This window comes from Sitodiplosis mosellana, unplaced genomic scaffold (assembly GCF_009176505.1).
Source record: "Sitodiplosis mosellana isolate CC-2019 unplaced genomic scaffold, AAFC_SMos_1.0 Smas_scaffold_6226, whole genome shotgun sequence".
NCBI lineage: Eukaryota > Metazoa > Arthropoda > Insecta > Diptera > Cecidomyiidae > Sitodiplosis > Sitodiplosis mosellana.
Window position 1 is genome coordinate 19,591,206 of NW_022601467.1, and position 19,209 is coordinate 19,610,414.

At 35.8% G+C, this 19,209-nt stretch overlaps 4 protein-coding genes across 13 annotated transcripts in view; 1 reads left to right on the plus strand and 3 right to left on the minus strand.

Moving 5' to 3' along the window:
• The window catches only part of LOC129578748 (protein furry), a 41,707-nt gene extending 40,359 nt beyond the window's left edge, over nt 1–1,348 (minus strand). For 7 of the 9 annotated variants that reach the window (XM_055467806.1, XM_055467797.1, XM_055467793.1 and 4 more), the window contains exon 1: nt 822–1,207. In XM_055467806.1, the coding sequence (XP_055323781.1) occupies nt 822–873 (52 nt within the window). In that variant the 5' untranslated portion in view covers nt 874–1,207. Of the gene's footprint in view, nt 1–821 lie in introns of all 9 variants that reach the window. The other 2 variants (XM_055467805.1, XM_055467807.1) reach the window with 2 other exon arrangements.
• LOC129578754 (uncharacterized) overlaps nt 1–19,209 on the plus strand; it is a 42,247-nt gene that overhangs the window by 2,902 nt on the left and 20,136 nt on the right. The window lies entirely within an intron of this gene.
• On the minus strand, nt 1,436–3,262 carry LOC129578757 (UPF0046 protein C25E10.12). Its single transcript, XM_055467829.1, has 4 exons — nt 2,872–3,262; nt 2,677–2,754; nt 2,465–2,590; nt 1,436–2,392 (listed from the first exon to the last, which is right to left on the minus strand). Exons 1-4 carry the CDS (start codon nt 3,059–3,061, stop codon nt 1,878–1,880), a joined length of 909 nt encoding a protein of 302 aa, XP_055323804.1. The 5' UTR covers nt 3,062–3,262; the 3' UTR covers nt 1,436–1,877.
• LOC129578751 (angiotensin-converting enzyme-like) lies at nt 3,375–13,340 on the minus strand. Of its 2 annotated transcripts, none has more exons than XM_055467809.1 (13): nt 12,956–13,340; nt 11,843–12,454; nt 8,411–8,572; nt 7,929–8,328; nt 7,473–7,847; nt 6,137–6,686; nt 5,519–6,060; nt 5,126–5,413; nt 4,761–5,050; nt 4,462–4,677; nt 4,191–4,369; nt 3,709–4,106; nt 3,375–3,623 (listed from the first exon to the last, which is right to left on the minus strand). In XM_055467809.1, the coding sequence occupies exons 1-13, from the start codon at nt 13,109–13,111 to the stop codon at nt 3,520–3,522; spliced, it is 4,272 nt and encodes a 1,423-aa protein (XP_055323784.1). In that variant the 5' UTR covers nt 13,112–13,340; the 3' UTR covers nt 3,375–3,519. The 2 variants fall into 2 exon arrangements, with proteins under 2 accessions (XP_055323784.1, XP_055323783.1); XM_055467808.1 differs by having other exon boundaries at nt 12,583–13,059.

Below are 19,209 nucleotides of genomic sequence, written 5' to 3' on the forward strand. Positions count from 1 at the left end.
TCATGCAAATTTTTCTGTGCTTTGTTTCTTTTCTCTATCCATTTCTTCATTTATTCAAAGACATTTTAATGATAACGATAATTCGTTTTTACACAAAAACATATTTGTTTATTCGTGTGCAAATTCCGAACATTGTTGCAAATGTGAACCGTAGTATTACTATATGTGTGTGTGTGTTGGTGAGTGTTTGTATGTGGCCGTAAGTGAATAGTCAGTTTGATATGTGTATTATGATAGGCGTCGCATCTAACGGTAAACAATTCTTGCGTATCGTGTGCGTGTATCAACAAGCAAATGAATTGTATGGAACAACACAGCGGAATGAACGAACGAATCAACGAACGAACAAAAAAGAACACGAAATAACAAATAAAAAGAAAGACGAAAAAGAATAATATTCTCTTTAAAATAATAACAAAGTACATTGACGTTTCACCCGTCACTTTTTGGACTTGGTTCCAAACACAATTGGACTTGGTTCCAAAAGCGATGATGTTCAACACTTGTGTTTTTTTCTCTTTTTTTTCTACAAAATTCAGATAATATTCAATTTGTTGTTTTTAATTACAAAACGCTAAATATAAACATATCGTACTGCGGGCACACACACAAACACACCATTTCTGAATCCATTCTATCTAGCAAACAGTAGTGGCCTTTGTTTTCGATTCCATATTCGCATTAAAAATGAAATTGCCTGGCGGTCGATTTTTTCCATGTGTATTTATGTGTGTATTGCATATTGATGTTTCCATTTGTTGTGTATAGAAAAACATTTTAACCAAGAAAGAAATAGTGAAGATGAATGATTTAGCACCTACCAAAATTTATATCATCCAAGCTGTCACAAGTATTTTCGTCCACATTATCCATAGTTACCGCGTCAAAAGACACGGAAAACCGAAATGTTTATGTCTTCTCACGTATTTTCAATTAGTTTTTATTGTCCGCTGTCATTTATTCACTGATTTAATGCGAAAAACTGATCATTTATCCCGAAAAAAATGCGTTTTTTCTTTTAAATAAAAATGAAATGGTCTACAGCTTGATTCTTGCAATCGATATACACAAAACTTGTTAAAATAGTTGTTCTGACATCATGAGCTTCCATCAGCTGATTGAGTGTGTGAGAGGCGAAATGGCGGCGACACTCGCTACCCGCTTCACTGTCAGTGTGTATGTGTCAAAATGTGTGTTGTTTACACAATGTACTACGGGTCTCGCTCTGTCTCTCTGGGTTTTTTTTCTTCTTTTTTCGTTTCGAATTTGCTTTACCATTCACACTTGTGTGGACTTGTTACAATGCTATACTGTCAAATGCACTTTGCGCAATGCACACACTTACAATGAGCATTTTTTTTCTTCTCCCGGGCATATGAATATTTGAATGCACAAAATAATAGCGACACAAAATGAATGCAACGAGAGAATAATGTTTGTTGTTTTCATTAATAAAATTGTGTGTTTTCATTTTATTTGAACGACTTATTCGGTTACATTCTAATTATAAAATTACAATGGTTGAGTTTTTTTTCTATTTTATTTTAGTTTGTTTTTAATTTTCAGTGGGAAATTACCAAATAAGTCTAATTACTCTCATGTTAAATAATACATGTAGCGAGCATTTGTCTTTTTTGTATGTGTGTAATCTCGTCTCGTCGACAATTTAAGCAAAAATTAATGTAAGGTAAAAAAAGGAGAAAAAAAATATGCATAAATAAATTACTAAAATATTGAGCGAATCACATTCGGTTTTAGCTAATGTTACAAACAAGGACTAAAAACAAGACTTTCAGCCAACAACACAACGAATGAGTATTTTGGTTCTGTTTCGTCTGGAACTTAAAGCAGAAGCAACGTGAATTGGCACTAAGCAGTTAATCTTTGCTGAAACCGGGCGGTAACGTTATATCAAAAACAACGGGTGGATTGTGTGGCAAGTAGTTAATATCGCATGTGGATGCATTGATGAAAATGATTTTGCCATCGGAGGTGATGCCATAGCCTTCGTGAACATGGCCAAAAACATGATACTTCGGTTTAACCCGCTGCTGAACAGTTGACAGCAATTCAACGCAACCGGCACGTACATTCGTGCAACACAGATCACCATGCCCAAGTGGAGGCGTATGACTAATCAGTACATCAATATTCGCTGGTATCATATCCCATTTGTCTAAGCAATCTTTGCCGCGTGGCACATTAAATGCCCATTTACAGAACTCCGGTTGCCAGGGCGTTCCATATATTTTCAAACCATAAATCTCAATTAATTCATCCTGCAGATACGTGCAATTGGTTAAATACTGTCGAACATTTTCGGTTTGTACAGCCGCCGTGAGACTCTCCTTCGAATTGCCCAGCGTTGGAATTTCGTCCAAAATCGATATTCCTAAATTTGAATTGAATAAAATGAATTAGTTAGAAATGCAATGTTTTGGTGTACTTTTTTTTTGTATGTAACCCGTATGTAGGCGGCGATCTTTGTCAGCTCCGCTGGACAAATTTTGAAATGGATGCGTAAACGTTTGGTCGAAACTTAGCTCATGATTGCCAGCAATCACTAGTTTGTATTTATGTGGTAATTGTCCTACAAAAACAGATTCAATTATTTATATTGGCTGCGCATCGAGAGTGGAAAAGTAATAGACATCAAAGCAAAGCAAAACAACGCACCAATCCATGTATTAAATTCGATAACTTCTTCCTTTCGCCCACATTTTGTGAAGTCGCCGGCATGAATGAAAATATCACCTGTAATGAATTAGTTATGAGCACTTAAGTGAAGAAAGAAACAAAATCTCTAATGAAAAATCCGCTTGACATGACTTTTAGCCATAGATTATGGCGGAAGCTTAACGAGATAATCACCATCAGGTATATCGAATTTGATGTGTGGCGTCAGTGAATGTGTGTCACTCATGCAAACAACGCGAACTTTATTTTTTTGTACGTCTGGATTTGGTGGTTTCATCGTGATTTTAATCACACGTTGAATTTTGCACATTTCTCGCCATGCTGCTGTCGGATCATTTGTGAGCTGATTCACTTCGAGCGTCATTTAGTTTGGTACACCAACGACAACAATTTGGAATTTGCACCGAACACACTTTGGTTCGAATGAAATTTTGTGGTGCGGTTGTTCGTGTCTTTTTTTTCTGCTTTGAATTGTCTGCTTCTTTTTAAAAGAAAATGTTATTTACAAGTGTGCAAGCACAGAACAGTGTTATTACAAATATCGCAAAAGAATAATGTCAAATGTGAGTAGTTGTATAGCCAACCGCTAGAGGCACCGCCATACCATTCCAATGCAATTTATGCGGCGAATTGAAATCGCGCCACATTTCAAACACATACATGTACAGCCGTTGTGATTTGACTATTAAATGCGTGACTTTATTTTTGTTTTATCCATAGAATAACATTCCGTATATATACAATTCTAATAAATTAATTTCTTTCTAAATGACAACGCATTTACGAACGATGGTAATGGTAAAATGAATAGAACTGAACTGACTATTTTCGATTGTAGTAGTAAATTGCATATGCTATTAATGCAACGACGGCAACCAATAAAATAAATCCACCTAAAATCCATGGAAGCTTCGTGCTCTTGTCACCTGCAAAGCAAATGCAGAAACAAACGCGTCATTGACCGAAATGATTTTGGTAAATTTGACAAGAAAATTTTAATTAGAAGTATACCCTTGCCAATCGATGGATTGTTTGCTTCTTCAAGGAATTCTTGTAATGGCTGGAAATATTCGAGGATAGCATTAGCACTGAGTTCGGTTTCACCGTTGGTTATCACTCGCAATACTTCCGTCCAATGTTTGCTATTGCCTAATGAAAGACCGTCGCGTAAACGTTGACCGGCCGCTGCCGAACCATCAATGTCACATTTGTGTAACGGTTTCAACGTCGAATTTTTCGGATCATACTGTTTAGCCTCAATGCAAAGCGATCTAAAAATTTGGAATTCTAGTATATGTGATACAAAATATGCGACGTAGGGATAATTCGATGAAACATGGAACTTTGCACCAGCATCGAAGTGAATTCGATCTCGTGGCACCGGTGAGTCTACTCTTTGATACTTCCGTCTGGAAATTCAAGTGGACAAATCAATCGTAAGAAAATCCAAACCAAACAACATGGCTCAACGTGTTTGCTTTTCTTGAACATACCTCAAATTTTCCCAATGCATATTCCATTCGTTATTTTTCACATTACCAGCGAATAAATCCCAGCGGTATACATCAATCAATAGTCCAAAGGGTAAGAATGCAATTCTATCTAACGCCATTTTGAATAAAGAATTCAAATTGTCTTCTCTCGAGTCTTTGAATTCATCCAATAGATAAATCTAACCGTGGAAGAAAAAAAATTCAAAGATTTAAACAGATATAGTCTAAATAAAACAGTCAAAGTATCATGCAATTTGTCAGTTAGACAAACCTTGTGCAAGTGGTTTGGTGTTGACACACTGAGAGCCATCACATCGCCGATTGCTTCGTGAAATCCGGGGTTAGCACCTTCACGGAATATAAGCGGTTGATCTTTGTACAAAATATAATACTGAATGTGACCCATTTCATGGTGAGCGGTAATGAAATTTTTCTGATCTGCAACGGTGCACTGCTTGATGCGAAAATCTTTCCCATCACACATATCCTATGGAATTATGCATGAAAAACCAAATCAAATTAGATACAAGTTTAAATGATGCAATTGAGTAAAAAAAAATATCTACATACCCATGCGGACGCATGACAAACGATGAGTCGATCTTTTGGCTTTTCGATAATTGATTGTCCGGTGTAGCTCATTTCGTTGGATGGAAGACTAAGATTTTGATAAAATCGATTTGCTTCTTGGAATATTCTGAAGGCGGTATAATTTTTACGTTGCAACGCAGCCGTGATATCGAAATCACTTCCATTGAATGGTTTGATTCGTTCATATAAATTTTCCCACGTTTGTGCCCACATATTGCCCAATAAATGACCGGGAATATTTTCATTCTTTGGATCAACTATTTTATCACCTAATCATCAAATTCAAAATGTTTAAATCCTTTTCGATGTTGCTGTTGGATCAAGCATAAATTGTTGCTACGTACCATACAATTTGTTTAGTTTATTCTTCGTATATGTATGCAATTGGAGATAGAGCGGTTCAACTTTTTTCCAAATTGCATTCAAATTGTCAACAAGATTGGGATCTTCGTACTTGGCACGCCACATTTCACCGGCATCATGATATCCATTCAATTTAGCGGCTTCGTTATTGAGTTCAATGTATGATTTAAACACTGATTTCATTTTTAGTCCGGTCTCATTATGCCATTTTTCCCATGTGTACTGAAGCTCAGCGGCGTCAGTTGATGTGGCCATAACTTTAGTGATTTCTATGCAACGATTATGACAAATCAAAGTTAAATTTCGAGAATAAAAATAAGCGATCAAGTCCATGAAATTCAATTGACCAAAAATGAAAGTGAGCGATTTTTAACCTGGGTCTAAAGACATGCGTTGATCTTCGGTACAGTTTTGATTTTTGAACGGACAGAATGTGACAGAATTATAGATTTTGATCATTTCATTGACGTAACCAGTGAATTCAGATACTTTTGATTCATTCAATGCGTTCGTTCCGAGGTCTCCCATAAATCTAATTTGTCGATTAATTTTCTCATCGGGGAATGTTTCATTTGTGTATACACGGAAAGCCGATTCATAGCTATTTTTGACGAATGCCGCATTAGCAGCAACCGCTTTTACATAGATTTCTTCTTTTTGTGGATCATCCAAATCTGTCGTTCGGTTCCAGTCGGCACTTCTCAAAGTTTGGCAATAAGGAAGGTATTCTGTGTTGTACTTCTCCAACTTTTGACGCACTATATCCTCCTTGCGCATTTTTTCGATTTCTTTCGCTAGCACTTCCCGCAACGGCTTGAAATACTCAAGGATGGCATCGGCCGAGATCTCCTTTTCACCGGTAATAATTTCCAATACTTCTGACCAATGTTGACTTGCACCGACCTTAAGGCCAGCGCTAAAGCGAAAAAAGGTATGAATCAATTGAAATGTTTTCGTTCCAAAAAATGAATTATTTCATTGCAATTTCTTACGCTAATTTTTTTCCAGCATCCGTCGAATTATAGAAGTCACAGCGATGCAATGGTATGGTCGGATCTTTGGGATTGAATTGGCCGGCTTCGATGCAGAGCGCCCTGTAAAACTGGAATTCCAGTATGTGCGATATGAAATACGAAATGTATTTTGAATTTGCTGGCACATGGAATTTCGCACCCGGATCGAAATCCATTTCACTTCTTTCAACTGGTGGTATAACTTTTTGGTATTGTTTTCGCAGTGCCCACCATTCTTCGTTCCATCTGGCATTTGGAGTTTTGCCACTGAATACATTCCAACGCCATTTATCAATCAACAAACCGAACGGCAAAAATGCGATTCTTTTCAGTGCTTCCATGTACAATCCATTGATATCGTTTTCATGCATGGAGGTAAACTGGTCAATCAGACCAATTTTCGACAAATGATACGGATTAGCCGTGGATAGTGCTATTGTGTCTCCAATTGCTTCATGAAAACCAGGATTTGCGCCCCTATGGAATGTATCGGGTTGGTCTTTGTATTGAATATAATACTGGATGTGTCCTTTGAAATAGAAAGAAACATTTGTTCAGTTTCTATACATTTATACAAAAAAAACTGTCATTAATAGTACAAAGAAAGAAAAAAAAATAACATTCGACCGAAATAGGTAAGCTTTTGTTTTGGTTACGAATGTTTTTCAATTTATCATTTTCATGCGTATAAAACAATGTTGATTTATTCATTTCAACAAATGATTGACCCACATGACAACATTCAAGTTATTTGCGATTTAATCTCAGTGTGAGCGATGGGAATTTTCGCACTTGATATTGATTACTTGAACTTTTTTGTGTATGGTCATAAATTATGTAGGGTAAAAAACTACTATGATCGAAATTATTATCGATATTCATGGCGGATTTTTGTTTGCTTCAACCAAAACAACAACAACAACAATAACAACAATATCTCAACGAATAACTAATGCGATTCAAATACTTATAGATGCATGCACTGAATTATTCGACGTGATGAATTTCAATTTTCTACTGTTTTTTTTCTCTTCTTTTGTTTCATTCATAATATGATGATTAGTTTTGATGCGATGAAATTCTTATTTTAGTTATCGTTTTATTTTGATTCAAACAATCTATGAGATTCCGTGCTAAGGATTAGACACGAATTCGGTGCTACAAAAACTATAGTTCTATAGAAATACTAGAAATATCGCAATTCGAATCTCGTGTCTAACCCTTAGATTCCGTGCATGGCTTAATCTCTCCATCTATTCATATTAAATGAATCTTATTTGAATAAAGTGGAATTGCGTTTTGTCTCTCTACAAACCCATCTCATGATGAATAGTGATCAAATCTTCTTGATTGACGTATGTGCACATTTTGATGCGAAAATCTTTGGCGTCACAAAAATCCCAAGCAGATGCATGGCATTGAATTGTAACATTGGCTGGTTTTATGATAACCGATTTGCCAGTGTAGCTCATTTTGTTCGACGGTAGGCCCATGCTCATGTAGAAATCATTTGCTATTTCAAACATTTTAAATGCATCATAATTGAGTTCCTTCATTTTTTGCGTGACATCCATCGCAGCACCACGTTTATATGGTTTTGTATCTTCGTACAGATTATCCCAGCTTTGTGCCCACATATTGCCCAGCAAATGTGCGGGTATGTTCTGTTCAGATCGGTTCATTTTTATACCTGTCGATCGGAATGAAATTCAACATGTGATCATGAACGCTACACCCAGGAAATCGTTAAACCATTTGCGACAATATTTACCATAAATTCCAAGCAATTTGTATCGCATATAGGTATGCAGTTCATCGTAGAGTGATTTCACTTTCAGCCACAAATCATCTATGTGCTGTTCGAAGTCGGGATCCTCGAAATCGTTTTTCCAGTATTCGGCTGCGTCGTTGAAACCGTTTCCTTTCGCCACTTCATTCATCATGCCCACATAATCTGTATAAGCCGATCTTATTTTTCGCCCAGATTCATTGTGCCATGACACCCACAAATACTTCAATTCGTCGTAGTCTCTAGATATAGCAAAACGATTGGAAATTTCTGGATCAAGAGCTAAGCGATTTGTGTCATTACTTTCGCACAATTGATTTGAATACGGACACACCGTTGCCGTATTATAGTTTGTTGTCATAGAGCTAATTGTCCCTGTGAGCTGAATCGAAAGAAAAGTTTTTTTTTATTTTAAAATTGTATATTACATCAAAATAATCAAATGTTCGAACAAAAATACATACGAAGTCTAATTTAGTTGGTGGTAAAACAGCCTGTCCCAATTGTTTCAAGAAATACAATTGCCGCTTGACGTACCGATCCTTGTACAAGGACATATTTGCATCTTTCCACTGTGCTTCGTACCATTCTTTAATAAATGCAGCTCTTTTACCTATGGCCACGATCTGTTTAATAAGATGGAAGTATTCGCATGAATCATATAGTATTGAGTGTAGAAAAACAAACAAATTTGATCAATACAATAATGGGAACCACTCATGTGCAAGACCATCTGTCGAAACAATCAACTGTATAGTGACCAAATAATTTTTACAGTTATGACTCATTCAATGGATGGGCCCAGTTCTGTTTGGAAACAAAACAAATGGAATATTTGAAATATTATAATATTTCAAATGTGCAGATACACAAAAACAAATGACAATGATGTCGATATAATTTCGAAAAGTCCGCATCAATCGAATAACTCAGATTTGATACTTTCTGCTGCTTTCAAAAGGCTCCGTATTACATATAATCTTGGTTCAGTTCTCCTCTTAATGGTATTCAATCCGATAGCAGAAAATTTATAAGGGTTTCATGACAATAAAATATTTTGAGATAAAAATACATTTTCAGCGTCAATTTTACTGATAACGTCTATGACAAACTGCAGCATAGCATTGTGAACATTTTTTATTGGTCAACGAATATTTTGCTTCGAAACTAACGAATAAAATTTCCTACCACTATAAACGTCAGCGATCAACATCAACAGAGACACTATAGCACATAGCATTAAACGCACTATTGCTTCACTCTTTGTACACACTTTGACATCACTTATGCTTTGGCGCGCGTCGTACGTTTTTCAAACGTTTATGTTTGATTCAAGTATTTCACCGATTTCACCGAATTTTCTTACTTGGAAGTTTTTTTTTATTGCAATGATGTTTTAAAATATATTTTGTCGAGAAATATTTTTTTTTTCAATTTCCAAAATTAAATGAAAACAAAACACATAACATGAAACGCATTCATAGCGAAATGCATATGTATTAGCTTGTACTTATTCATTATAATGTATTTAGATAGGACGCTAGCGCGGCCTGAAAATTTCGTTTTTTTTCTCACTTTTTCACTTGAAACTTTTTTCCCATCTCTTATTTATTGATATGAATTTTGATGAAGAAAAAAAAAATTTCCTACGCTCATTTCAATAAATATTTAATATTCATTACTAATCACATCGCTCTAAAGTGAGAAGTGAGTTTTTCTTATAATTCGCTAGAACAATGTCGTACAGAAGTTAAGCATATATATCGACTTCAACGGTTTATATTTGTTCGCCTTGCAGAGCATCGGTGGACCGGCATTTGTGTGTCGCGCGAAAGTGGAAGGAAAGTTTCAATCGAAATTAGTACGGAAGCAACACTACGGTGGTCGCACATTATGCCTAACCGCATGAAAAGATGAAAAAAAATTTCTCTTTTAAAAATCAATATTTTCAACTGCGAAAGGTTTTTCTGGAGTTTTTTTTTAAGTAATGTCACAAATGACAAAATAAAATGTTGTTTATCAATTTTATCAGTCCATAAATACGGCCAAAATCCAAAACATTTTGTTTTTTTCGACAACTATAAAAACGAGGAAAGCCGTTAGCTATACCAATCATTGGAATATTTATGATGCAATATTACAAGGCTTTCCCGTATTTGGGGCTGAACATTAAAAAAAAATGTTACACATTCTATGACGTTCCATTTAATGGTTATGAGTTCGTTCAAATTATCGAATATTTTCATTTTGCATATCCATGTGAAATTCGATGAATGTTACAAAATTCGAGCATGTTATCGGAGTGAAAAGAATTTCCCATATTATTCAAGTAAATATAGAAAAAAGTGCATTGAAACGTGACTCAAAATTTTGATGTAACAACAATAACAACAGCCACAGAAAAAAAAATTCGTGCTATTAATACTACCTCGTAAACACACCTACATGCACTTTTTGAATGTTGATGGTAGTCAATGACATTCACCGATTCGGTTGATCCACTTGGATCGTAAACAACTTCTATATATAGCATCGAATTGATAAATATGATGCGAACAAGTTGCGCTTGTCTTCTTCTTGTTGTTGCTGCTGCTGAGGTATATATACAAAATTTTTGTTTTGTTTTCTTTGCGCAAATTTGCGTGTGCTTCGTAGGTTTTTAATTGCCGAGTAAATGGTGATGCGAAACGAAATTCGTGCAAAATACGAAAACCAAATTCATGAATATTGTACGTCCTGTGTTAGTTCAACAATGTATTGCATAATATTTGTGTTTGTTGTTGTTTCTCTGTTAGTTTCTTTTTCTTTCGTTGATTGGTTTTCTCTTTTCACGACGGTTTTATGGATACTATTTTCATATTATAAAAATATACATATATATGTTGAGCCTATGTCAAATGCACATTGCCTATTTTGCATGACTGATTGTACTTGAGGTGAATATTGGCGGCAAGCAATTTCCAGGTACACATTCAATTAAAACCGAAATTATTTCTGGTCAAAACCATGCAAAATGTATGCCAATCGATTGTAACGGTAATTACCTTACTTCACTACATTTACTTTTTTCCTCTCCTTTTTTTTGATAGAAAAAAATGTTGCTTATCTCAACCGGTGAAAAGATGCAAAACTTGAAGAAAAACCAATTCTCTCAATTTGCCCAAAGTCAATTTCCGAGAATTTATTGATTAACTTGAAGAAAAGTTACCAATTGATTGTTCGATGTTGTTGTTATTGTCGAATTCCCATACATGTGTATCGATTGACATTGAAATGGGTCATGGTTATATACATTAGTTGAAACTCAAGTGCGATCCAGGCGATGAGAACGTAGAAATAACAAAAGAAAAAAAAGAGAAAAGTTTAAAGAAGAAATGCCCTATCTTTTATTGTCTTTGATGGACGACAAGAAAATGCAATCTACTGATGAAATATCAATATTTCGCATCACCGTTAGCAAGCCATAGAACTACGTATCATATCCATTTTTCACTCATTACTCGTTTTCAGTTGACACATTATTCGAGCACACCGAATATCACGTTACACAATGTACATGGAAAACTGTTTGACATTAGATACGCTTATGCTTCGTAAAATTGAAATGTGCCATAAATTCGAAAATCTCGACATTTTGCATTTGATTAAAACAACCAATTTTCATTGGCGAAACAAAAACTGATGAGAAACAGTTAATTGCTCGGTATCTCTAGTTCAACAAAACAAATAATCGACGAATTACCATTAAAGCGGGCAAATATCACACAGTATTTGCTTACGACCAATTTACAGATATTGGTCTAAAGTGATGCAACAAATACATTGCTATTTCATATTTTATCGTGTGACCAAGACGATTTTTTTTGCTTTGAAATCATTACAAATGTTTGTCTTACCTTTTTTGCTTCTTTTTCTTTGTTGCCAACATCCGTAGCGGCATTCCAACTGGCTGCAGTGACAGCATTGCACTCCTTTGTCGCCAATGTGTTGTATTTCTTTAGAATATCGAGCATCATTTCCTGAGAGAATGGTTCGGGCGAACTATTATTATTGAACGAAACACCATTATTTGACGAAGGATTTCCTGCAGGAGGCTCAGATGATGGCTCCTTGTCTACAAACGACGCAACGGTCACACTTTCAGTGGCTCCACTGGTGGAATCTTGAATAGGAGTGGATGTGGGTGGTAGAGAACTAGGTGAATTATGAGTTGGAGCATTTGGTGGAGCATCAGTTGCCGGACTGGACGATGAAACGAGCTCAGCTTGGGTAGTATCAGGTGAAGTAGGAGTAGATGCAGTAGCAGCACGTGGGACAGCTACAGCAGCTGCAGCAGGTGCAGCAGGTGCAGGAGGTGCAGGATAGAAAAATGCTGACGAATCTTTAACTGCTTTGGGTAAAAGTAGACCTAAAGCATGATCATCACCAATCTCGACAGAGCCGCTCTTTTGTGCACACACGACAATTGCTGAAATCAGCGAACACCACCACAGCGTTTTCAGCATTTTCTGAAATCGGCACACATAAATATTAATTTCAGCCCACAACCCAAACTAAAAAAAACTATTTCTGTGTCGGATGTTAATAATCTTCAAATCAGACTTGTTAGTCAAATCATGTGATAAATAGTGAATACCTTAGCGCGAATCACTTGTTAATTGTCATTTAAATTTCGATAAAATGAACTAAAATCGAGCAACGATAATGGGTTTTGTCGCAACAGGCGCTTTAAAACAAAATTAGTAAAAGAAGAAAAAAAAAACACCACAATTTGTATGCACCGATGATAATCCAATCAATTTAATGTAATTAGTGAAGAAAAAAACGATGAGAAAGAAAAAAAAGCAACGTATAATCGCTCCAATGGCGCAACCGACTAGCTAAGCAACGATATTTGCATTGAAACACTTTGAAATCTTTCTTTACAACCAAATCGTATGAAGCGATCCTCATAATAAAATTAATAGACCATAAAAAAAAGTGTGAAACAGAGAAAGAATAGCGCTTACATTGGCATTCAATCTATTATCAGTCAGTGTGCAATTGTGTATATACAAACACGCGCGCACACCTCGGAACAATTGTCGAATTGAACCAAATGTAACAGAAACAGCAACCAAAAGAAATTTTTTTTTATTGAAATGCGACGAAGAGCAGCCAAACATATTGAATCGACACCAACACTCTCTGATTTGCGAATACAGTAAACGCCACACAGTCTTGCTCTCTATTCTTGTCTCTTTCTAACAAAACACCGAAAAAATATACGATATGGCAAATACACACAAATCAGTTCTCTCACTCTCATTACAGATGTGATCGGATCGCGCGCGCAATTCCGTCAGTCGTCGTCGTCGTCGTCGTTTGCACATATTTTTGGTCCGACGGGAGAGTGCCAACAGGGAAATGAGAGGAAGATATATACATAGAAAAAGTGAAAAAGATCGAGAGTGTGTTTGTGTGCAAGTGTGTCTGGCTGGCGAGTATTCTTTCGAACATGTTTATGGCAATGAATAAATGTTTATTTTCAACATCTTTATCATTTTGTAAGTGATGTTGATGCGATAGATTCGTTTGGATTCATTCGAAATGGAAAGAAGAGGCAACAACAAGCAGAAATAAAGAAAAAAAAACACTTTGAATCTCTTTCTCTCTAAAATCTTTCCATAGCATTAACGATGTGTAGTGTGACGTCGTGTGTACGTTTTATCCAATAACTGTGCCAGTAACGCAAATGCATTTTACTCATTGTATCAAATTAAAAGTCATGTTTGCATAAAATACAAAACAAACTATTTGTTTACTTGTACTTGGTATTCGCTTTGTTTCACTCTCTTTCTTTCTTTCTCTCTCTCTCTCTCTCTCTCTCTCTCTCTCTCTCTCTCTCTCTCTATCTTCATTCGGTTTCAATTGATCAGACATTATCACTGGGCCCATTTTGAAGACTTTTCTTTCTATTTTAATTACAAACATGAAACCCATATTTAGACCCATAAGACAAATGCCCAACGGCCATCGAATCTGCAGGTGGGATTATATTGTGTTGTTTGTCAATAATAAACCTTCGTTTGTAGAGCATTATTATGCTGCTCACTTTTGTTATCTGAAGAATCTGGTTCAAATTTTCCATTCCAACCAAAAGAAAGTGAAAATAGTTACTGTTGCGATAGCAAGTCGCATGCCGAGCGTCACAGTGCAGAGGCGTTACTGACAATATTCTATTGGAGAAAATAACGATAAATTTAACAAGAGGATACGATTTTCCAGTCGAAAAGGAAACGGGCACACAATGGAAAAAACTTCCTATTACCTCGCAAAAGAACAACATACACAAATATTAGACAGAAGATTTTTTTGAAGATGCCGTTTTTTTCTAGCAAAAATCAACACAACAATGTTGCGGAAATTGTATTTCATTCTAAATTACCGCTGTTAGCAATCAGTTTCTATTTGACAGTGTGTGTATTTTGTATTGTCAGTGCTTCCATTTTCTGGCCATACACAAACGGCAATGCATTGAACAGTCACACTTATATTTCCTCAATCATACACCTATGTGGCTAACGGACATTTTTATGAGCAACAATCAAAAACAAATCGACACTATTATTCAAGCTATTGTTATACACTCAAACGTGATATACAAACATGAAACATTGATACAATTTAATTTTCACATTTGTTCTACTAGTAGAGTAGTACGATTATTATGGAAAAAATGCTTAAACATGTATGTATATCACGCATCCATTCATTTTTAATCGTCACAACAATTACAAGAAGATATCATTTGGTGAACCATTGACACGTGCTAAATTATAATCGCATGCAACAAATGCTCTTCATCATAATTCGCTATCGGATTGGCAGCTATTGAATACTAAATGTATTTGCCGCCACACATTCATCCAGATGGTTGTGATGAAAAATGCTTGTGATGAAAAGTGTGTACGCCGAACCTCTAGGTCATTGATGTTTGAAAAGGACCGTTGTGTTGAAAATTGTTTTTTTTTTGTTGTTCTCTTTTTTCATTCGGATCAAACCGAAGCCATGCTCTGGGCAGAGCAGAAATGAAATCAAGTGAGAAAAAAAAATGAGAGATTCATTTTAAATCCCGAAAGTTTTTTGTCATTTTTCATACTTGGAGAAAAGGGTACGCGATGAGTGATTGTATCCATGTTATAAAATGCATCGATTGACTTCCCAATTCATTTTGTTTTCGTTCGTATCCATTATCCATTGAATGTCAGACACGAGTATTTTAGAATCAATTTGGACAAGAAAAATTGCGATAGATTTAAAGAGTGTATGGCATTTTTCCGATGGTTTTATTCTTCACATTTTGGTTTGTTAAAATGCGGCGCTTGTGCAATGCTGATGTGTGCGTGTGTTTTTTTCTTTCGAAATTCCACAATTTTGTAACGAACTAATTGAAATGTGTTCAAAATAAAAGACGTGTGTGCGCGACGATGCGCACAAATGGCGCTGTCGAGTGTGAAATGTATATTGTACATGTGTGTGTGTGTGCAGTGAGTGACTTGAATTACGCACCATTCAAAGTGAAGAAAAAGAAGTATTCGCATCGCATTAACGAAAAACGGAAATTATGGCTGTTTGATAGGCACAATGCTTCGGCCCTCCATAATTGCCTTGGCTGTTGCCCAACGGGCTCCCTTCTTGATAGAATAAAGACGAATATTGTCTAGTGATCCATACCGTTTACTTCGAATTTGTGTGTTGTCAACAATTCGAGATGATGAATACCATTTGATCGCAGAAGCACAAAGACACACACACACAACACACACACACATTTTCATCGCCATTTCGATTACAACGACGACTAAATGTGCAAGGTGGAGCCGTAAATGTATGTAAATATTTACGCTCAACCAAGTGCTTCAATAAATCATAAAGGGTTGACATTTATGATGTATACTGGAATTACACAATTCACAGAACAACGTGGGCATAACGGCACGGACGGGCTTTGCAATTGTAATTATATGCTGAAAATAATTCGGTTGTATTGTGTGTATGTGTATGTGTATATATTATCGCCCTTTTCCAATCTGCGGTGTTCACGTTGGAATCGCAGACATTGTATTCATTGTCGCTAAATTTGTGCCTGACGTTTAACGGAAGAAAATTTTCTTCGGAAACGAACAAATATTTTTTCAATTGTGTTTTTTCCCGTCATTCTTGCATTTGTTTTCCATTTTTGGTGCGTGAAGTGATTGAAAGGCCAATATTCAGTTGAAATACCGATTAAGGGAATTTCAATCGATTTTACGCGCTATATGTTTTATTTATCGCGTTTAACGAATACGATTTTTCAAAGGAGCACAAGAAAATAAAACATAAATCAAAGAGAAAAAAAAACGGTATTTCAAGATGATGAAGGTACAGATTACTGTTGGATGTAATCTAAACAATTTCACCAGTTGATACAGCCAATAGATTTCTTTTTCTATGCGAAACATACGTATGTACTATGCATAGCCGCATAATGATTCCAAGTATTTTATTTCATCGGTTATTTCTGTACGCCGTTGCTAATAACTGGCCCAAATGCCGTCCGTTCAATATGTATTGTTTATTTATTACAGAATTTATGATGATTAACTCGATTAGTTAATGCTACGCTTATCTACTTTCTATCAATCCATAATCGAGTCAAGACATGATTAATCTTATCACCATAGCTGATCGAACGAAACAGCAGTCAAACTAATTCGCTCTCCAGCAAACACACGCACATGTATGTACGTACATTGTACATATATATACGAAAAAAAGAATAGAATGCTATTATTTAGAATAGACAGAAGGACAAAGTGAACGTAACACCACTTGACTCTGGTGAACTAATCTATCCAACAGGAGCTTGAAAATGCGGAATAAAGAAAGAACAAAAAAAAATACGCCAGAAAATGCGAACGCATAATAAGAATTCCATTAACAATTACTGACTAAGCTAATTTATAATACGTCTATGAGTCAGATGTAAAATATTCAACGTTTGAGTGAATTCACCGAGGGACAAGCATGGTTCTATTGAAATTCTGTATTAATATGGATAGTGCTGGATTTGAAGAATTGCAAATTTTGACTACTTGACAAAGCCCAGTATTCAAATATTAACATTCAATATTAAAATTAAAATTGGTCGTTCAAAATGTATCTTTTGAACATACATTCATCAGGGAATCAACAAAACAACAATAATAAAGCAAAAAAAGCATAGAAAGCGGGCAAAAATATGATTGTATCCCCTTGTTGGCAAAACGCCCCGTTGGGTTTCATGCACTCCATTTCGTCCATGTCATTTTTGTTCAGAATGTTGATACATAAACCGGACATCATAAATATGTGGGGCGCTTCTTTTTCCAATGATTGTTATTACGAATAAAAGAAATGTCGTTTCTTTTTTCCTTTTTTTTGTAGCAAAACGGCGATCTTTGAGGTTATGTATTCCCTTTGAATGAAATTCCGTTTGACCGGTGTGTTGAACCATTCAGTAATTTGAAATCGATATGAGCCGAATATTTTCCAGAACAAATGTAATACGGATAGGTTTTAATTAATGAGTGTAACAAATCAGACGAATCGAGTTTGATGCGTCATTTCAGAGCGTCGCTTCGAAATTTACCATTGAATTCGGTGTGTCTATGTATATGCGGCCTGCTGTTCAAAACATCCAAAAGGGTTCGCAATCCATCTAAAGTGATCGAATCAAATGGCCGAAAAAACAGAAACTATCCCATTTGCCGCAACCAATTTTCATAGCTTTTTATCGCAAATTATTCATCTGCAAAATCGGCCACCAAAATAGATCAATCTTGTTTGGTTTTTTTTCTCTTTCTTTCAAATATTCGGTTACCCAGTAAAATGAAGAAAACGAAAATTTCGAAACAGCAAAACACCGAAAAAAAAATTTCGAATTCAAAACGCCGAAAAAAAAATCTCGAAAAAAAATCGAATTCAAAACGCCGAAAAAAAATCTCGAAAAAAAAATTCCGGAAACTAAAAACGCAGAAAAATAAAAAAAATTAGTTCAAAGTCCCATTCCATAGAACATAATTGGTAATTGTTTTTATTTTAGGATGCACATAATCACGTATAAACGTGCATATACGCACACTCGTGTTTGCGATGACGTTTAACTACTTCCTTTTGTGTGTGTGTGTGTGTGTACCTCGGTGACATACTAGCTGTCATTAGCTCACTCACCTTACTCTGATCATTTTTTTTTCACAGTCCGAAATAACGTAAAATTGGTAATGCCAACATAGGTAGAGAGGATAGAGCAGCGGACCTTCTAGGTCTCGCACGCGGTCGTTCTCCGCTATCCTCTGCACCTGTATTGGCATTACCAATTTTATTTTATTTCGGACTGTGAAAAAAATGGTACGGTCAACAAGGGTTTGGTAGGTCAACAATTATCAATTATGTTCTGTGCAGTAGGCGATAGTAACGTATACATTACAATTTAATAGCTATCAGAAAATACCATTGGTAGGATCGCCATCTACGGATAAAGTCGTCGCCCTTATAAACTATCAGTCCATCTTGCGCTTCGGTACAACAACAAATGTATTTGTGCATCATTTGTTAGGAATTGGCGATATAAGTGACGAATGAGTAGTATTTTCGAACAATAGTATTACCCTCCTGTTCTATGGAATGGGACTTTGAACTAATTTTTTTGATTTTTCTGCGTTTTTGGTTTTCGGATTTTTTTTTTTTGGGATTTTGGATTCGGAGTTTTTTCTTGGATTTTTTTTTCTCGGCATTTTGGATTCGGGATTTTTTTTAGGAATTTTTCTTCGGTGTTTTGCTGTTTCGGAACTTTCGTTTTCTTCATTTTGTGTGGTTACCAAATATTCATATACCCAAACGATTTCACACGCAATTTCCCTAAGTCGAACGTATTCTACATACTCACATTTTTGTTGTTGTTGCGCTCTCTTTCCCTCTTGACAATGTGCTGTCCACAAAAAAGTTAACGGAAAAAAGTCACTGTTGAAAAGACTAACAAAAGAAAGTAGACAAAAAAAGCCCGCTACCAACCACGAATAGACCACTGCTGTAAGGCGCCGTATGGTATCGTTTATTTTGCATTCAATTCATCTTTGTCTGCTAAACTGCAAAGTGTACCTTCACAACGACCTTAAAGCAAAGCAAGCAACAAAAAAAAAGAAAATACATACCCTTCCTATTTAGTATTCCCAATTGGTTTCCGTAATTTTTCTTGCGATGT